Source organism: Liolophura sinensis, chromosome 11 (assembly GCF_032854445.1).
Source record: "Liolophura sinensis isolate JHLJ2023 chromosome 11, CUHK_Ljap_v2, whole genome shotgun sequence".
Taxonomy (NCBI): Eukaryota; Metazoa; Mollusca; class Polyplacophora; order Chitonida; family Chitonidae; genus Liolophura; species Liolophura sinensis.
In genome coordinates, this window is record NC_088305.1 from 18,756,302 (window position 1) to 18,774,847 (window position 18,546).

Sequence of the window (18,546 nt, forward strand, 5' to 3'; positions counted from 1 at the left end):
GACCTTTGTGTGCAAATTGAAAGTGCATTTCTACCTTCCAAACTTCAGGTGAAATACTGTATATCTAGTTACACACAAACACATGGTTTTCAGGAATCCCACACTCCAGTTTAAGAATACTGAATTAAGATTTTAAGTTGAGTAATGTATATTTGATGTTTTGTAGATAGTTTGTAACTTGATATACAATATTTCACCTGAAATCTGGAAGGTAAAAAATGTGGCTATGGGATTAATTAGTTTTACTAAGGGCATGTTAAATCTCACCGTCAACTCTAAAAGACAGTTAATAGCGAATTGGAAAAAAAAAAGGAACACGGAACAGGCACAAAATAGTTTTGCATTGTCAAGGGAATTTCTTCCTTGATGTTTCTATGGAATATTGTTTATGAAATGTTAGAATATTGTGACCGTAGTAGTAAATTAATATATTTTTACAATAACCAGTTTGTTGCCTGTTCATTGAACCATTTGTTTCTTCTGGCATAAATTAAGCTTGTAGAACTCACATTATGATGCTGAAATATACATACATTTTGCATTTTAATTTTTGGAAAATTTTAACTGTTTTGGTAAATTAATTCCTTTTCATTCATTGTGGTAACATTTAGTAATAATAATAATAATTACATAGTAGTTAGTTAATAGTGAATGTGTGATTATCACGAATAATAGGCCATGAATCAAAAGTGTTTAACAAGTGATGACTTACCGTCAAGTCTTGAAGTCTGAGTTTTACCTCCCTCCATGGCAACGTTGGAAAATCTAAAAGCACCCGGGTAGTTGTGTAAAGCCTTCGACTCAGTTGGACTTCCCGTAGTTTTTGTGGCATATGCTGTTGTGCTATCCTAATCCTGTCAAACACTTGATCAACTTGATCAAACTGGAGATATCCTTTGATCTCTTTTGTCACTGGAATGTAGTCAACACTCCTGCCATAAATACATCTGTTTCTTCATTCTTCTCCCTTAGTCCATTTGATACTTAGTGAGAGTGACGAACAGAGAACCACAAATAGGAGGTGCGCCTTTTTCTCAAAACACCCTGTTCAGGGTTTTTCGTACAGATATTTCCAGAAGATGCCAGACTGCATATTAGAACATCCTGGTTTGTTTTATTGGCCTGCCTTTCCTTCGATCATCACTGTCTGTTTTTTTTTTTTTTGCGGGAATCAGATTAAAAGTAGTCATGCACTCATTTTTGTTAAAGCCATCCACAGAACTACATTCCAGAAGGGAAAGCTGTGTGACAGTCCATTTGTCAAGCGTCTGAGCTGTAGCTAAACCTCAGAAGCTGACCAGAAATGTTCCCTTGTCACAATGGTAATTCCAACCCCAATCCTACCCCGTCACAATCAGACGATTCTTCAACATTGATTTTGTCAAAAATGCTGACATGAAAGTTTTTCTTCAGCATTTATAATAAGAAGCATGAACAGCAGCAGTTCACAAACAGCTCCTCATAGATGGTTCCATTCTTTTGGATCCAACATGTGTAGATAGGCAGTAGCCAATAGCTTTATCATTGGCCTCCCATGCTACCCTAGCTGACTCTGCGGTTTAAACCGTGTGGCTGCCTCTGTATGTCATAACCATCTGCTTCTGCCAGGTGTTGCGAGGCAATGCTCTCTCCTTGTACCGTTAAGGCCATCAACACAAATCAATGCTTCAGCTTAACTCATGGCACTGTAACTCCCAGGAAGCAACAGTTGTGAATGGCAGGATAGATAGAGCCTATAGCTTGCAGGCCACACTGGTAGATATTGACGTGGACATAATGATACACAAACGCTACTGGAAACTTTTGACTGGTTGTCTGTTTTAAGGCATCGTGCTTATAGGCTCTAGCCTGGCCTGCTGCAATTGCACCTGTTGCTCTTGATGTAATTTTGTGGAAATTTATAAGCATCAAAAACTGGAACTTATGTTCTGGCTGTTGTGATAACGGATTGACCATGTGTGTTTTGTTGGGAAGTAGCAATTTTGACTCCCTCTCTACCACCCTCCCTCCCTCCCTCCCAGCCCCGCTTTCCTCGGCCTTTTCGCAGTTTTGCAAGGTGTTTTTTTCAAGCAGATGCTTAGAGCATTATTCTGTGCAGACAAATAAAATTATACTTTTTGTAACGCTGAAATTGGTCAATCTAGCCAATGTAGTTTTGATTTCAAAAGCAAACTGTAAATGTGCCTAAATTGCACTGAAAGTTGCTCTGCCATTGGGAAAAGGTTCAGGAGTTAGGGTAAGGGATTTGAGGCATATTGTTTATGTGCTGTACTAATCTGGCCTGATGTTCAGCACCCGTCTTATATTTCTTCATTTCTTTTAACACAATTCAATTAATCTCCTAAACCAATCATCAGATTTAAATGAAACTTTTCTAAAAGGGCCTAACCATGCTGATTAGGTATACACATAAGATCTAAAGTGGACTAACCTGACTTTCAGCCTATTTTTAAATCAATAGTCAGTACAAAAATCTTCCTAATGGCTTGGATGTAGGTAATTGTAAGTCCAGTGGACACATACTGTACCATATCTCAAATACTTCGTGGCCAATTAGTCAACATTACATTCACATAGATGATCTGCCAGCAACCTGCTGAAGGTTCTGGGTTTCCCCCGGGCTCTGCCCGGTGTCCTATCATAATGAGTACAGCGTAAAACACCAATCAGATAAGTAAATAAATGTATGTATGGTTGAGTAACATTGATTTGCTAATGTTGTTTTGGACAGATTGGTGATTGGTTGGTTAATATTGATATATTAATGTGGTCTTGGACAGATTTATGTTTGGTTGGTTAACATTGATATGTTAATGTTGATTTGGACAGTTTGTTGATTGGTTGGTTAGCGTTGATATATTAATGTGGTCTTGTACAGTTTGTTGATTGGTTGGTTAGCATTGATATATTAATGTGGTCTTGTACAGTTTGTTGATTGGTTGGTTAACATTGATATGTTAATGAGGGCTTGGACAGGTTTATGTTTGGTTGGTTAACATTGATATGTTAATATTGATTTGGACGGGTTTATGATTGGTTAGTTAACATTGATATGTTAATATGGGCCTGGACAAGTTTGATGTGTTAATGTCAGTTATGACAGGTTGGTGATTGGCTAGTGAACATTGATATGTCCATGTGGGTTTGGACAGATGATATGTTAATCGGAATTGATATCGATATATTTAGCCTGAGATATACATTTTCTGAACTACGTGTGACTTGCTAATTAATTATGTAATCATGTATTTCTGGAAAGTCTATAACGTATCTTAGGGCCCACTTGGCCTAAATCAATCAGGTCTGATGGAGTTTTCACCAACTACGGTTGCTCATTTTTCCTGATCATTGAGAGTTTTGTTGATTTTATAAAGGTGCTGTGATGTTTATTTAGAAGATGGGATGATATCCGCTTGTAAAAATTTAAGTTTGACTGCTTGTAAATTGACAGACCCTTTCCTTTTTTTTCAGCTGAGAACTTTCTTACAATGGGAAACTCTCGTGAATTATTTCATGAACACGGGAGATTTTCTTGCCAAAACCAAAAAAAAAAAACAAAAAAATTTAAGGAAAGAATGTCTCTTGAATGTTGCAATAAATAACATCAGTGAAGTAATTCCTGTGAGAGTAAATATGTTGTCTGGGCTACATTTTATAGGATTACATTCTGGCAGGACTTCTTGTTAACCTCTCAAAACAGTTGGAGTTTGTGCCTGTTGTAATCCACAACTATGACAACATGCATGGAGTGATACTCTACGCATGACTCAATCATTAGGCTGCTTGGTTAAAACAAAGAAGCCCCACACAGAGTCTTCTGGGTGCATCGTCCTTTGTCATTTACATGGTCTTAGAGGCCAAACACACTCCGCTTTGAAATCAATACGGACAATTTAATCCTGATCAATGGAAGATTTAAAACACTAAAAATACAACGGTTTTTATCTGGAGTTCAACGTTTGTTAAATTGCTTTGCAGCTCTTGGCTTAAGGTAATGGAAATGTCTCCTTTGCCACTGCATTGCTCCCATCTGTTAAGTTTAGGGTTTTGTTGCCCTTGAGGAAACAGAAGGAAAACAGAGATATTTGTGCTGTCATTCCGTGATTTTTGTTTTTTTCGGGGCGTATGTTTGGACAGTAAAAATTCAAGAACGCTTTGGATACCTGAAAACTTGGAAAGTAATGCATCATCTACATATATGTGCGAAAAAACAAGTTGGCCTCTGTCTGGTTTCCTCCTACCATAATGCTGGTTGCCGTTAAATGACTATGTAAAACTTACCTCACAGTGTTCCAGAGGCACAAATGACACCTCTTTTAATAGAAATTTCTCAAGGTCGGAAACATTCAGCTCCGCAATTTTCTCCATCCTTTGTCTACTTTAAAAAACTTAAAAACCTTTCTGTGACGCTTCTTTTGACACATCAAAGTTGAGGGAGACCATGGTCCCAAGCCGGGTCATGTCATATCAGTTGTTAAGTACAACATAAAATGTTTCATGGATTGTCTGTATAGGATCTAGAGATGATCCATGGATTGTCTGTAGAGGGTTTAGAGATGTTCCATGAATTGTTTGTATAGGATCTAGAGGTGTTCCATGGATTGATTGTTGAGGATCTAGAGATGTTCCATGGATTGTCTGTAGAGGATCTAGAGATGTTCCATGGATTGCTTGTAGAGGATCTAGAGATGTTCCATGGATTGTCTGTATAGGATCTGTGATATGTTCCATGGATTGTCTGTAGAGAAGCTAAAGATGTTCCATGCATTGTTTGTATATTATCTAGAGATGTTCCACGGACTGTTTGTACATGTAATGGTTCTAGAGATATTCCATGAATTGTCTGTATAGGATCTTGAGATGTTCCATGCATTGTCTGTAGAGGGTCTAGAGGTGTTCCATGCATTGTTTGTAGAGGATCTAGAGGCATTCCGTGGATTGTCTATAAAGTGTCTAGAGATGTTCCATGCATTGTCTGTAGAGGGTCTCGAGATGTTCAATGCACTGTCTGTGTAGGATTTAGAGGTGTTCCAAGGGTAGTCTGGGGGCCTCCGTGGCTCAGTCGGTTAAAGCGCTAGCGCAGCGTAATGACCCAGGAGTCTCTCACCAATGCGGTCGCTGTGAGTTCAAGTCCAGCTCATGCTGGCTTCCTCTCCGTCCGTACATGAGAAGGTCTGTCAGCAACCTGCGGATGGTCGTGGGTTTCCCCCGGGCTCTGCCCGGTTTCCACCCACCATAATGCTGGCTGCCGTCGTATAAGTGAAATATTCTTGAGTACGGCGTAAAACACCAATCAAAAAAAAAAAAAAAGGGTAGTCTGTATAGGATCTAGAGATGTTCCATGGATTTTCTGTAGAGGAACTAAAGATGTTCCATGCATGTCTATATAGGATGTGGAGGTGTTCCTTGGATTGTCTGTAGAGGATCTAGAGGTGTTCCACGGATTGTCTGTAAAGGGTCTAGAGATATTCCATGGATTGTCTGTAGGGGATGCTCCATGTGTTGTCTGTAGAGGGTCTAGAGGTGTTCCATGGATTGTCTGTATAGGGTGTAGAGGTGTTCATTGGAATATCTGTAGAGGATCAATCTAGGAGTGTTGCTTGGATTGTCTGCAGATGTTCCTTAGATTTTACATGTATTGTCTATGCAGGAACTTTGGGCGTCTGCCATGTCTGTAGACTGGTGTATCCATGGACAACATTGAGTCCTGTGTTATCTCTTTGGGCCATGTGACATGTTAATATATAATAATTAACAATTAAGTGGAGAGAGATGGAAGATGCGAACTCGTATGAAATTGCAGACACTCTTTAATATTTCAACGTCTGGCTTAATCTTCATGGCCAAGTGTGAGTGACTATAGGTGATAGCCCTGTGGAGTTTATCAGGTTTCAGGACATCTTCAGAACTTGTTTAAAGGGAGACTTAATCAGTTTCATGTACTAAACTTCTCACACACAAGAATAACTGCCTGACATGAACAGAACCTGATATGCCTGTATATTTCAGGCATAACAGCTATAAATAAGCCACCAAACCATGACGGTACGTTCCCTTGGGTCATATACCCATTTGATATATCCATCATATATTGATCATAATGTCCAGTATCATCTGGGCTGGAAGGAAGCAGTTAGGCCTGTTTATTGGAGTAACAGTCTGTAATGGCCTTAAGCAAGATACAATGTGGCCAGAATGTGGGGTAGAGAACATCAGTTCACATATCCACCAGTATCACTTTCCGTCAAACTGATTTCTCTGGTCTAAATACTTGGCCATATCAGGAATGACAAGACACTCAGGTGTGACTAGACATCTTGTTACAACGCCATATATACAGTGTATTTATAAATATATATGAGAGTTTCTCATTGGCTGATCATAACCGCTTCAGTGGCCTAGTGGTTAGAGTGTCTGCCTAGAAGTCGACATACCAAAGACCTTAAAAATAGTACTTGGTAGTACCTTGATGGCTTGGCGCTCAGTGCTGAGAGGTAACTGTAACGAAACAGGACTGGTTGGCTTAGTGTTAGTATTATGTGACTGGGTAAGGTGTCATGTTTGATGTCTCTGGCAAGATACTTCATTGGTGGCAGCACTTTGGAAAAAATTTAAGTACAGTGTTAAACTCCAAGTGTATGTACTGGAGAATGAGATAAATAACATATAAATCAGCCTACTTTAGCATCAAGGTAAATAATCTGTTTTGAACTATAGAATATAGGATCACATGATAGACTTATGAAAGAGCTCATAAGTCAGAATGGACAGCCGTCTTTGTCCAGCGCATAGATATGCCTTGAGCTACAGGATATGCCTGCTGTGTCATAGGTCTGATCAGCTGGACTGCTATCTTATCTATCAGTTCCTGGCCAAGCTGCCTCTCTGGTTAAGTATGAAGATTAGCTGCCCAACAGGTGGAAGCTTCTCTCATCCACGAGGATAGCAACATTTGTTACAGTCTGTTCACACAACTGAACGTTTTACTCCATTTACTAATCTAACATGTACAAAGTCTTATGGTCGCTGATTAAACAAAAAACAAACAAAAAAAAACAAAACAAGCAAATTGTTGCCATGGTTGATATTTTACAGCTTCCAAAGCAGTTCGAAGCAAGTAATATCACTCAAGCAGATGGTACATTGTAATGGACACCAGATTGTCAACACAACTACAAAAATACACTTGCTAGCGTGATATGGACCCCTGGAGGAAGCAGACCATGCTTGTCAAAGCTGGTTAATTTGCTGCGAATATTATGTATTTGAAACAGTGTTGAAGTTCTTTGTTTGGTCAGTATACTGTAGGCTTACGTGTACATACATATTTGGTGATTAGCCGCGAAATAAAACCGTGAGTGTATGATCCTGTTTATTTATCATTTCGAAACTCTTATACTACACAAAAGGTCAGGTAAAATTCACTGAAATGCCAAAATACAAGGAAAATAAGCATAATCGATTTGCGTATGTATAAATTAATTCGGTCTGTCATTGAAAGTTGTAAGTAATTCACTCTGGAGGTCTGTGTGAATTCAGTGGAGTCCGTCTGCTAGACTAGATTTGGCGGGAGATCTCACAATGAAAACAAGTCACATCAAAGGATAATTCTCTCCCCATTCAGGGCAAGCCAGACGTACTGTCCCCATCAGCCAAATCAGATTTCAGACAGGGTGCAGTTTCAGTCCACAAATGCTTTCCTTTCATCAAAATATTTTTATTGCTTGTAAAATGCCTTGGACTCCAATCTCCGTCCACTTTAAAAGTACAGTGGAAGCTTCAGATTTAGCTCATGTGTGATTGCTTGTTTGAGACGGACTGGTATCCTATCCAGCCACATATCACCCATGTGTCCGATCGTTTTTTTTTTTTTTTTTTTTTTTTTGATTGGTGTTTTACGCCGTACTCAAGAATATTTCACTTATACGACGGCGGCCAGCATTATGGTGGGTGGAAACCGGGCAGAGCCCGGCGGAAACCCACGACCATCCGCAGGTTGCTGGCAGACCTTCCCACATACGGCCGGAGAGTAAGCCAGCATGAGCTGGTCTTGAACTCACAGCGACCGCATTGGTGAGAGGCTTCTGGGTCACTACGCTGCGCTAGCGTGTCCGATCGTTGGAACCTCCTGATTATGCCTACATAGCCAGTTGTCCGTTCCTAGAGATTGGACACAATCAGCATGATTGCTAAATCGACACGCCACCTTGTCCAATCCAAGGTTCTGAATGATGAGCTCTTCCCTTTCCTGACCATTGTGTGGTAATTGGTAAATGGTCATGCATACATTAACCGCAGTTACGGTTTTATTCTAACTGACCGACTGTTTTTCAGACTTAAAATCACGGGATAAAAATACATGACTATTACGATCAGGTCAAGTGACTGCTGATCAGTTGCGTACAGAAATAGTGTTTCTTTAAAAAAATATCCTAAAAGATGACATGTTTTGATGTATAAAGCATTAGGTTCTTGATGATTTATGTTGTTATTATAGAATTGGCTTACATTTTTTGCTATTCTAATTAATTCTGGTTAAAATATGTTTAACGCACATGAGAAGGTCTGGCAGCAACCTGCATATGGTCGTGGATTTCCCCCGGGCTCTGTCCAGTTTCCCACCACTATAATATGCTGGCCGTCGTCGTATAAGTGATATATTTTTGAGTACAGCGTAAAACACCAATCAAATAAAATAAATCAAACAATAAAAAGAATGCTTAATTGTTTGTGATCTTCATCACCTTAACACGCAGAAAAACAGTAAGCATTGCCAGGAACAAAAAAAAAAAGGGAGTTCTGTGAGAAATGACCTGCTAACTCCAAAGCTCTGATTTTTTTTTTTACCATTGTTTACGGTCATGCTGTAAAAAAAACAACATGTATCCAGTGTAGTATATACTATGGTGGACAGAGACTGGCAGTCTGAGGCAGCTTGAGCTTATGATGAGTTCGTGCTGGAACAGTCAAAGGAACTTCTCTAGTGTTGGGAGCACCAGAAATCTCAAGAACGTTCAAGTTAAACTGTTATACGTAACTTAGAAAAAGTGTTAAATTCCTTGTCATGACAATTTTATCAGAAAGACTGCAGCCAACATTCATACGGATGGTATATGCTAGGAAAGAAGCATAATTGCCTTAAATTTATACTACGTGACGACTTTCATGTTACATGACGATTAACTTTGATGTTAAGGATTGCATATATCGTTTGTGGGTTTAATGGCAAAGTGATGTGTTCAAATTGTCATGAAAAAAAGATATGTTGCTCCAAAAAGAATCCAAGGAAGGGATTGAATCCATTAAGAGGATGTTCCCCTGCATCCTCAATGTGTTCTTTTTCACTTTTCCTGAATTAAAATCATGAATACTAAAGTGAATTGTGTAGGACTGATTTTGTTTTGGCAGTAATTTGAAATGGGGATGTTAGTTTTATTTTCATGATTTAAAATGTATAATTAAAGGTTCAAATTGTCTGTACATGCCTCCAAGGATAACCTTGATCTGGCCATTAAGCAGTCCCTGACACCCAGGTCAATGAAGTTACTGTTTTATATAGGCATTGAATTTTTGCCATGATGTTCACGATAATGAACTTTTGTCGTTTTACAGCAGTGCATAGCTTATGACGAAGTGAAACTATCTGTCTAAATTAGTATGAATACTTGCTTTGTCGGGGTGGGGGCTTGGGGTGGGGGAATGAACAGAATTAAGCTGTAAATGCAAAAGCAAATTAAACCAAAATGCCAGATAAATTGATAACGTGCGCTGGGAGCCCAGGATTTGAAGAATTCAAAATGGCCGTAAAGTGTTTTTTTTTTCAGATTCACTCTTTGACAGGCAAGGATTCTTGGATTGCAATTTCTATTTTGACAGATCATTATGTAACCTAACAGATCATTAAGCATTAAAGGGGAAGAAAATTTAAATATCAATCAAATACCATTGAAAAGAGTATGCATTTCCTCACACATGCATGCCATAAAAACAGTTCTAATGTACCTCAAGTTGATAAATTATAAATAAAGTCACCACCAAAATCTGCTGTGGGCGACTCCATTTTGCCTAAGAACTAGTCCTGAAGTCTTCTGTGTTAGGAGGAGAATTGCCGTTGGAAACTGCCGAAATGCAGTTCGTACATTTCTATTAGAACTCTTCTTCCCAGAAGGTAGCAAACAATATGGTTCATTTTCCGCTTGACAATTGGAAAACGGAATGTTGGACGTAGGTTCCGAGTTTACACGAACAAGCCGTCAGTTTTAACGACTCTCATGGGCTGAGAGGCAAAACACCCCCAGCATGGATTACACGGTGTTAAAGATGGAGGATGCAATAGACTCAGCGATTTATGCCAGATTTGCCGTGTTCAGGATTTACGTGTATGGCGAGGAAAAATCGTAAAATTATGCAGCAGGCACCAACAGATAAGAAAAAATGTGCTCTTTTCAGCCTATAGTGTCATTTTTTAAAGTTTTCTTCTACTTTAAGGAAATCATCATTTAAACTCGCCTTACGAAGTAAGGTGAGGTATTGTGAGATGGCCGTCAGATGCTGTCAGTGTCCAGCTTGGTTCAAGTTTTTGGCCAATCATAGGGTTGCATTGGCAACCCAGATAGCCAGTCATTGGTAGCAATTTGAGTATCAAAGACCTAGGAAGTCTTTAACCTCACAGATCAACATTTTGCTCAACTATTCACATGGTTGCAATTGCCTCCCACAGTACATGGATTGCGAAACACAGTTCACGATTTGCATATCAAAGACCATCGTGATATTAAAGTTGTGCATTAGTTCCTCACAGTATCTTTTACCGCCACAATGATTTACAGCTCCCTAACATTTGAAGTCACTGCTCTGCAATTCTTACACATACAATAAACAGTGAGAGTTGTGACAGTAGAACAGTTTTGGTCTTTCTTGTTGAAATAATGGCCACATCTAAGCACTGTATAATTAGAAGATATTACCTGTGTATGACAGTGTCAGTCATTATATCTTTTTTGGGGGGAGGGGGGGGGGGTAGAGGTTAATATTTGAATATATCACATGACTTGAACATTATGGGTTTTTAACAAACTGAGAAAACAGTATTCTCTGAATGCCTCGTTAAAGGCCTTGATAGCCTCTTGAGATCATTAAAGAGCTAGTTGGCAAGCACTGCAAAACTATTGCTCGGTGTGTCAGGGCTTTTTATAGCCACTTTCTCACTGTGATTACTACAATTAGAAAAAAAAAATCAAAAAATTGAGTTTTCTGCAAGAGATGTATTGAATTTTATATGAAGTAAATTTTTGTCTCCAGCAGTATAGACATGAAACCACTACAGGGTCTCTACAGGGTATGTTCATGCAATGCTTCCAATACAGATAATTTGTTATATGCATTGTTTGTGGGTCCAGTATGGCTTTGTAAGAGCCAGTACCCACCAACCAAAAGCTACAGTCAATAAATGTGCAATAGGAAATGGTCTAACAGAAGTAACAGCTTCATGTTGATGGCTTGAGAGTTTGGAGAGCTCCTTCAGTACATACAAGGTAATTAAAACCTCTTTGCTGGCTTCTTTTCATGTAACTTTATGTAGCTTGTAATTTTAATTTTCTGCCTGTCTTGATATGTGATGATCAATTCCTGCGACATTTCTCGAACATCTGTGTGACCATTATTGAGAAGTCAAATCCAGGCAGGTGATTAGTGTGTTCCTCGAGGCCTTGTAGGGAGTTTGAAGAGTGTCTGTGGAGAGCTCCGGAACAGTCACCTGCAGAGTCAGTGATCCGTCCACTGTGACTGATCACACACACGTGGCTGAGCATTGGTAGGCCTGCACGATGGCTGCGGAAAGTTGACAGCAGAAAATCTAGTTCTTTGTAAGAACGATTTAAAAGATTTTTGAAGGGCTAACACAACACATGAAAGTAAAATGTGTGATGTTTGAATTTTGTGTTGCAACAGCAATTTTCTTTTAAGTAGTGATTTATGAGTGGATCTATGCGAGATTTGTAATGGATCACCACAACTGCTAAAACTAGCTTATTCTTCATCTCCCATAAAAAAAAGTTAAAAAGTGGACAAATATATTTCATTTCTTCCAAAGAAAGGTTTCCTTGTTTTGGGAGTCATCTGCCAGTGAAAATTATCTCCCACTTAGTTATTTAGAAAACCAAACTGACACTTTGACATTGACACGCCGTGCAACAACAACAACCACACAATATTACAATATGAATTTAATGTATAAAAGCGGTGAAACAGGAAAACACGATAAAGGACAAGTTAGATTTTGTCTATGTGAAGAATTTGTAGTTTGTGCAAAACCAGATAGGAACAGCACCCATAAAGCAAACGCATGAAAGTAAAAAAGTGATTTGTTCTAAAGGTTTTTCCTCACAGAAAAAGAAATAATAATTTCTCATATGATCCAGTAAACTTTATTTGAATTTTTGTATCATGGGGCACAGTGTACCTTAAATATTTTCTTTTCTGACTCGTTGACTATAAAATGCCTTCATGGAATTCATTTGACTCTGTTAATTTATTTGAACCCACACCCGGATGAAGGCAGGAATCTATTATTGTGTGAACTTGAACTGTTAATTTATTTGAACCCACACCCGGATGAAGGCAGGAATCTATTATTGTGTGAACTTGAACTGTTAATTTATTTGAACCCACACCCGGATGAACGCAGGAATCTATTATTGTGTGAACTTGAATAAAAGATGAAGCAAAATGTATGTGAATAGCTTAACACATGTATCAGTAAACGTATGTATACCAGTTGTTATTTTTTTTTTACGGTTTGGACAAAAATGCTTTGGTGTTTACTGTACTTGTGGGAGAGAATAACATGGATGTTGGGCATCAGTAGCAAAGTGGATTATTGTAGGCTTAGTGAAACTACTCAGAAGTGTCATGCAGAGACCAGGAAGAAGGACTCATGTTGTCTTTCGTGTCCAGCAGTGACAAGATTGAAGAACAATAGGCCCGTGGTATTGCATTTGGAATAAATAATACTCACAAGTGTCGAACCAAACCAAGCAGTCAAAGTAAAACAAAACACCAGCCATTTTGGGTTACTTGTTGAAAACACTGATAGCTGCGGCTTGGCCTACATATCCGTTAACCGGAAGTAGCCAACAGTGAAAGGTCCTCTTTTAAGGCCTTAGGTGTGACTCAACCCAGGAATGCATCTAGTGAACCTAGGACCCTGGATCTACTGCCTCCGAAGGGGACGCTCTACCAACTGTGTAATAACATTAATCCTGGTTTTCATATGACTGAAAAATTGTTAAGTACGATGCAAAACACCAGGCATGTACTTAAGCATTCTCTACATACTTTACGTGGCACTGCCATCTTTTTAACAGAATTACCGTGTTTCACTTGAACTTTAGCATTTTCCAGGTGCCACATTTTGCTCAATTCCGAATGATTTGTTCACCTTATAGGACCACTTAAAGAGTTATGAACATTTTCTTAATTTCCTCCTGAAGGATCATTTTAATTGCATTCATATGCTTCTGAATGTGCATTTTCCCCAACCAAATTTCAGTTGAAGCAAAGTACCTTTTTATCATTTTGTTTATCAGTATTGGTGAGGTTGTAACCTGTTTTATTCATGTCCAACAATTGGTACATGGTTCTTTGATGTGGTTATTAGATACTAAACAACGGGACACAGTTTTACAAATGTTGCCTCAACCAGCGGGAAAATGGTTTTTGTTTCCCTAGGGTGATCATTAACTAGTTGTTTTGACGGAAGGTTAGCCCAAAATTTATTTGATCGCAACGAACCTTTCTAACATCCAGATTGCATGAATCATGGATGCGCTTCAAAGTCACTGATAATTACTAGGTTTTGTTTGATCTAATCAGTCAACATTGGTTAATGTTATTTAATGGTGTTAACTCACTATGTGGTGCTTTATTAATGGTATCCTGTGATTACATTTTTGCTACATTTACCTTCAAGCAGGAAAAAAAATCCCCTGCCAGTCACACAGTAGTATGGTGATTCTAGTCAATTTTCCTGGTACAGCTTAAGTGCTAGTATTTGCAGAACAGTGTGGTTAGTAATGAAATTTTTGTGAAAATTGGCTGTAGTTAATTGATCTGTAGCAGCAATTTGTGGTACAGTGGGCAAGTTTAATAATAGCTCAGCAGTTAATGCGCGTGACTACCAACCACTGGCATGCGAGATGCACAGCATCGTTTAGTCCTGCACCAGGTTGTTCAAAAGTCTATTAGCTAATACTTGACCCAGTATTAAGTCATAGATATTTAGGATTTTACGAAGAAAACCCCCACAACAAATACATGTGTACAGTTGTACCAAATTGAACAGCAGCTGATTTAGATCAAATTTAATACTCTGTTATTACAATTACTTTCGGGCCAAATACAAAAGTGAAGACTTTACTAAAGTTAAAATCTGGAATTCAGTCTTACAATTGTTTGAGACAACATGTTCCTTCATGACCATGGGCAGGAAATTTCTTCATAACCCTGCATTGGTCTAATTCCTTACGGTGCATTGGTGACAATGGGTTGAATGTCCCTGGTGGTGCTGGAGTAATGGCTTTTTGTACAATCTGGCATTCATTAAGAGATCAGTTGTTTTCATTGATATGGCAGTCTCTGTGATACGAATTAATTAATACTGCCAATATTGCTTTCAATCCCAATTGTTCATTCCAATATGGCTGGCAAGTCTGCTTATCGCAAATCGGATTACTTGTCAATGGTACCTGTGACTCCAGGCTCTGTCAACAAAAGAAAAATTGATACCAGCGAAATATTCTTCATTATGGCCCGAGAAAAAATTGAGTAAATAATAAGTAATTCAATTCTAACAAGCTAGATTTCTAAGTTTTTGAAGGTTGTGTAAGACAGTAAGGTGAATTTGCATTAATTGATTGATTATTAATCGGGGCATCCATGGCTGAGGTGGTTAGCACGCCAGCACAGCATAATCACCTAGGAACATATCATTGTTGCCTTCGCTGTCCAACTCATGCTGGCTTTCTCTCCAGTCGTAAGGCCTGTTAGCAACTTGCGGATGGTCGTGGGTTTCCCCCAGGCTCTGCCCAGTTTCTTCCCACCATAAGGTTGGTCGCCGTCGTGTAAGTGAAATATTTATGTGTAGGGAATAAAACACTAATCAAATAAATAAATCATATAGACATCCAAACCTGTGAATTACAAGTGACATCTGTTTTCAATTTTCAGAGAATTGTGTATGCTTAAATGGATTACATAAAACATTTCCATACAGCTGACGATGAAATGAATTTGCTCATAATTGAATAATGTGATCAGTTTGCATTTATTTTCAGAGAGCTTTTAGAAATTGATCATCAAGATGACAAGCTTTCGTTTTGGGTGAAAGGTCACGTCTCAAATGCAAATTATTCTGCAAAGAAAAGCACTTTCTTGCTGTTCATCAATCGTAAGTATTCAACTATTACTCTGTGTACACTTGGCCTTGAAAATACAAAGAACGCCCTAAAATTTTCACCAAAAACGTGGATTTTTTAGAGGCAAAAATAAACTGTGTGTATTATTAGTTTGGGTGTTGGTGTTAGCATTTCCCAAGTAGGGTATCACCATACCTACCAAACAAACCTCAAAACATCTCAAAAAGAATGATCTTAGACTTCAGGCGAGATTTTAATCATCAAATTTGGTATGTTCCTTTCCATTGTTTTAGCTGTTGTCTGTTGAAATTTGTTCTACAATAAATTTACCAAGAATTTACATTGTCAATCAATAGTTTTACCTGGTTACATCAGAAAAACCGTTTTAAAGTGAATTTAAATATTAACTCAAGTCTAAAATGGGTTCATGATCCCGGGGGCCAGAATCAGACAAAAGGTGCAACTTTGTCCTGGGCAAAATTTTAAGTCATTACCTGTATGCCTGGATCTGTAGTAAAATAGTACTCTGTCTGTAGTTATCTTTATTATCAGACAAAAGGTGTAACTTTGTTCAGGGCAAAATTTTAAGTCATTACCTGTATGCCTGGATCTGTAGTAAAATAGTACTCTGTCTGTAGTTATCTTTATTATCAGACAAAAGGTGTAACTTTGTCCAGGGCAAAATTTTAAGTCATTACCTGTATGCCTGCATCTGTAGCAAAACAATACTCTGTCTGTAGTTATCTTTATTATCAGACAAAAGGTGTAACTTTGCCCAGGGCAAAATTTTAAGTCATTAGCTGTATGCCTGGATCTGTAGTATAATAATACTCTGTCTGTAGTTATCTTTATTATCAGACAAAGTGATTGTCTGGTCGTGTATTTAAGAAAATAACGAAGGTGAGTTGTTTACTCCTGACAACCCAGGTTCCTCCACCCACGGCTGTATGTGGGAAGGTCCGTCAGCAGCTTGCAGATAGTCATGAGTTCCCCTCGGCTGTATAAGTGAAATACTCTTGAGTATGGTGTAAAACACCAATCAAATAAATCAAATAAATTCTTCCACCCATAATCCTGTCCACCATCGTAGACATTCACGTTAAAATGAATGAACATTCTTAAGTATGGCATTAAGGGAGCGTAGCCAAAAAACGCGAAGTTTCAAGGTCGCGAACAGTTGGTTGTCAATGGCAACAGCAACTTTCATGCTGCTTCCATGTAAATTTAACGATTTTGATGACAAGTTCACGATTGGTCTGGATTAAATGAAGTCATGTTTCAAGCGAGACTTAAGCGCTGTCCTGTCGCGGAGTGATACAGTGGCCTCTGTGAAAAACGCACAACTCCGATATCGTTAGGCCTACATGCATGTATCAAACTATTTCCAAAGTATGATCGTGATACAGTAGGTTTTTGATCGGTACATGGACTGTTCTGCCTCCACAATCGGAACAAACGAGTGATTGAGATTGAGTGATATCTATGTGACCTGATATCTATATGACCTAATATCTATGTGACCTGATATCTGTGTGGCCTGATATCTGTGTGACTTGATATCTGTGTGGCCTGAAAAAGCCCGAGGTGAATAAAACATCCCAGCTTTGACATGCCGCTTTGTGCACCATGAAGAAAAATTAACGAACTGCTCCTAGAATAAGTTGTACAGCTGTAACTGTAAACGGGCTAAACTAACCAAAATTGGTGACAAGTTTCCCAGATTGAAGACCTACCGGTAGTTTATTGTAAGGGTACAGAAATACATGTGAAAGCGCGTCAGTCAGCTGTGGTTGATGCCATGAAAAAAGAGGGGTGACAATTCAAAATCAAATACTTACTCAGTGATATTCTGAATTACTCAATGTCAGTTTTCTGATGTGACATATTCACATTTCCACACTTCGTGAGCGGTTTTCTGATGTTACATATTCACGTTTCCACACTTCGTCAGCGGTTTTCTGATGTTACATATTCACATTTCCACACTTTGTGAGTGGTTTTCTGATATTACATATTCACGTTTCCACACTTCGTGAGCGGTTTTCTGATGTTACATATTCACATTTCCACACTTTGTGAGCGGTTTTCTGATGTTACATATTCACATTTCCACACTTTGTGAGCGGTTTTCTGATGTTACATATTCACATTTCCACCCTTCGTGGGCGGTTTTCTGATGTTACATATTCACATTTCCACCCTTCGTGAGCGGTTTTCTGATGTTACATATTCACCTTTCCACCCTTCGTGAGTGGTTTTCTGATGTTAAATATTCATGTTTCCACACTTCGTGAGCGGTTTTCTGATGTTACATATTCACGTTTCCACCTTTCGTGAGCGGTTTTCTGATGTTACATATTCACATTTCCACATTTCGTGAGCGGTTTTTTGATGTTACATATTCACGTTTCCACATTTCGTGAGCGGTTTTCTGATGTTACATATTCACATTTCCACACTTCGTGAGCGGTTTTCTGATGTTACATATTCATGTTTCCACACTTTGTGAGCGGTTTTCTGATGTTACATATTCACCTTTCCACACTTCGTGAGCGGTTTTCTGATGTTACATATTCACGTTTCCACACTTCGTGAGTGGTTTTCTGATGTTACATATTCACGTTTCCACACTTTGTGAGCGGTTTTCTGATGTTACATATTCACGTTTCCACCCTTCGTGAGCGGTTTTCTGATGTTACAAATTCACCTTTCCACCCTTCGTGAGCGGTTTTCTGATGTTACATATTCACATTTCCACACTTCGTGAGCGGTTTTCTGATGTTACATATTCACGTTTCCACACTTTGTGAGCGGTTTTCTGATGTTACATATTCACGTTTCCACACTTCCTGAGCGGTTTTCTGATGTTACATATTCACGTTTCCACACTTCGTAAGCGGTTTTCTGATGTTACATATTCACGTTTCCACATTTCGTGAGCGGTTTTCTGGTGTTACATATTCACGTTTCCACATTTCGTGAGCGGTTTTCTGATGTTACTTATTCACGTTTCCACACTTCGTAAGCGGTTTTCTGATGTTACATATTCACGTGTCCACACTTCGTGAGCGGTTTTCTGATGTTACATATTCACGTGTCCACACTTCGTGAGCGGTTTTCTGGTGTTACATAT

At 38.7% G+C, this 18,546-nt stretch overlaps 1 protein-coding gene across 1 annotated transcript in view; it reads left to right on the plus strand.

Moving 5' to 3' along the window:
* The window catches only part of LOC135478140 (DNA mismatch repair protein Mlh1-like), a 66,500-nt gene that overhangs the window by 42,194 nt on the left and 5,760 nt on the right, over positions 1-18,546 (plus strand). Inside the window, exon 10 of the mRNA XM_064758412.1 lies at positions 15,333-15,469. Coding sequence (XP_064614482.1) covers positions 15,333-15,469 — 137 coding nt within the window. The remainder of the gene's footprint in view (positions 1-15,332; positions 15,470-18,546) is intronic.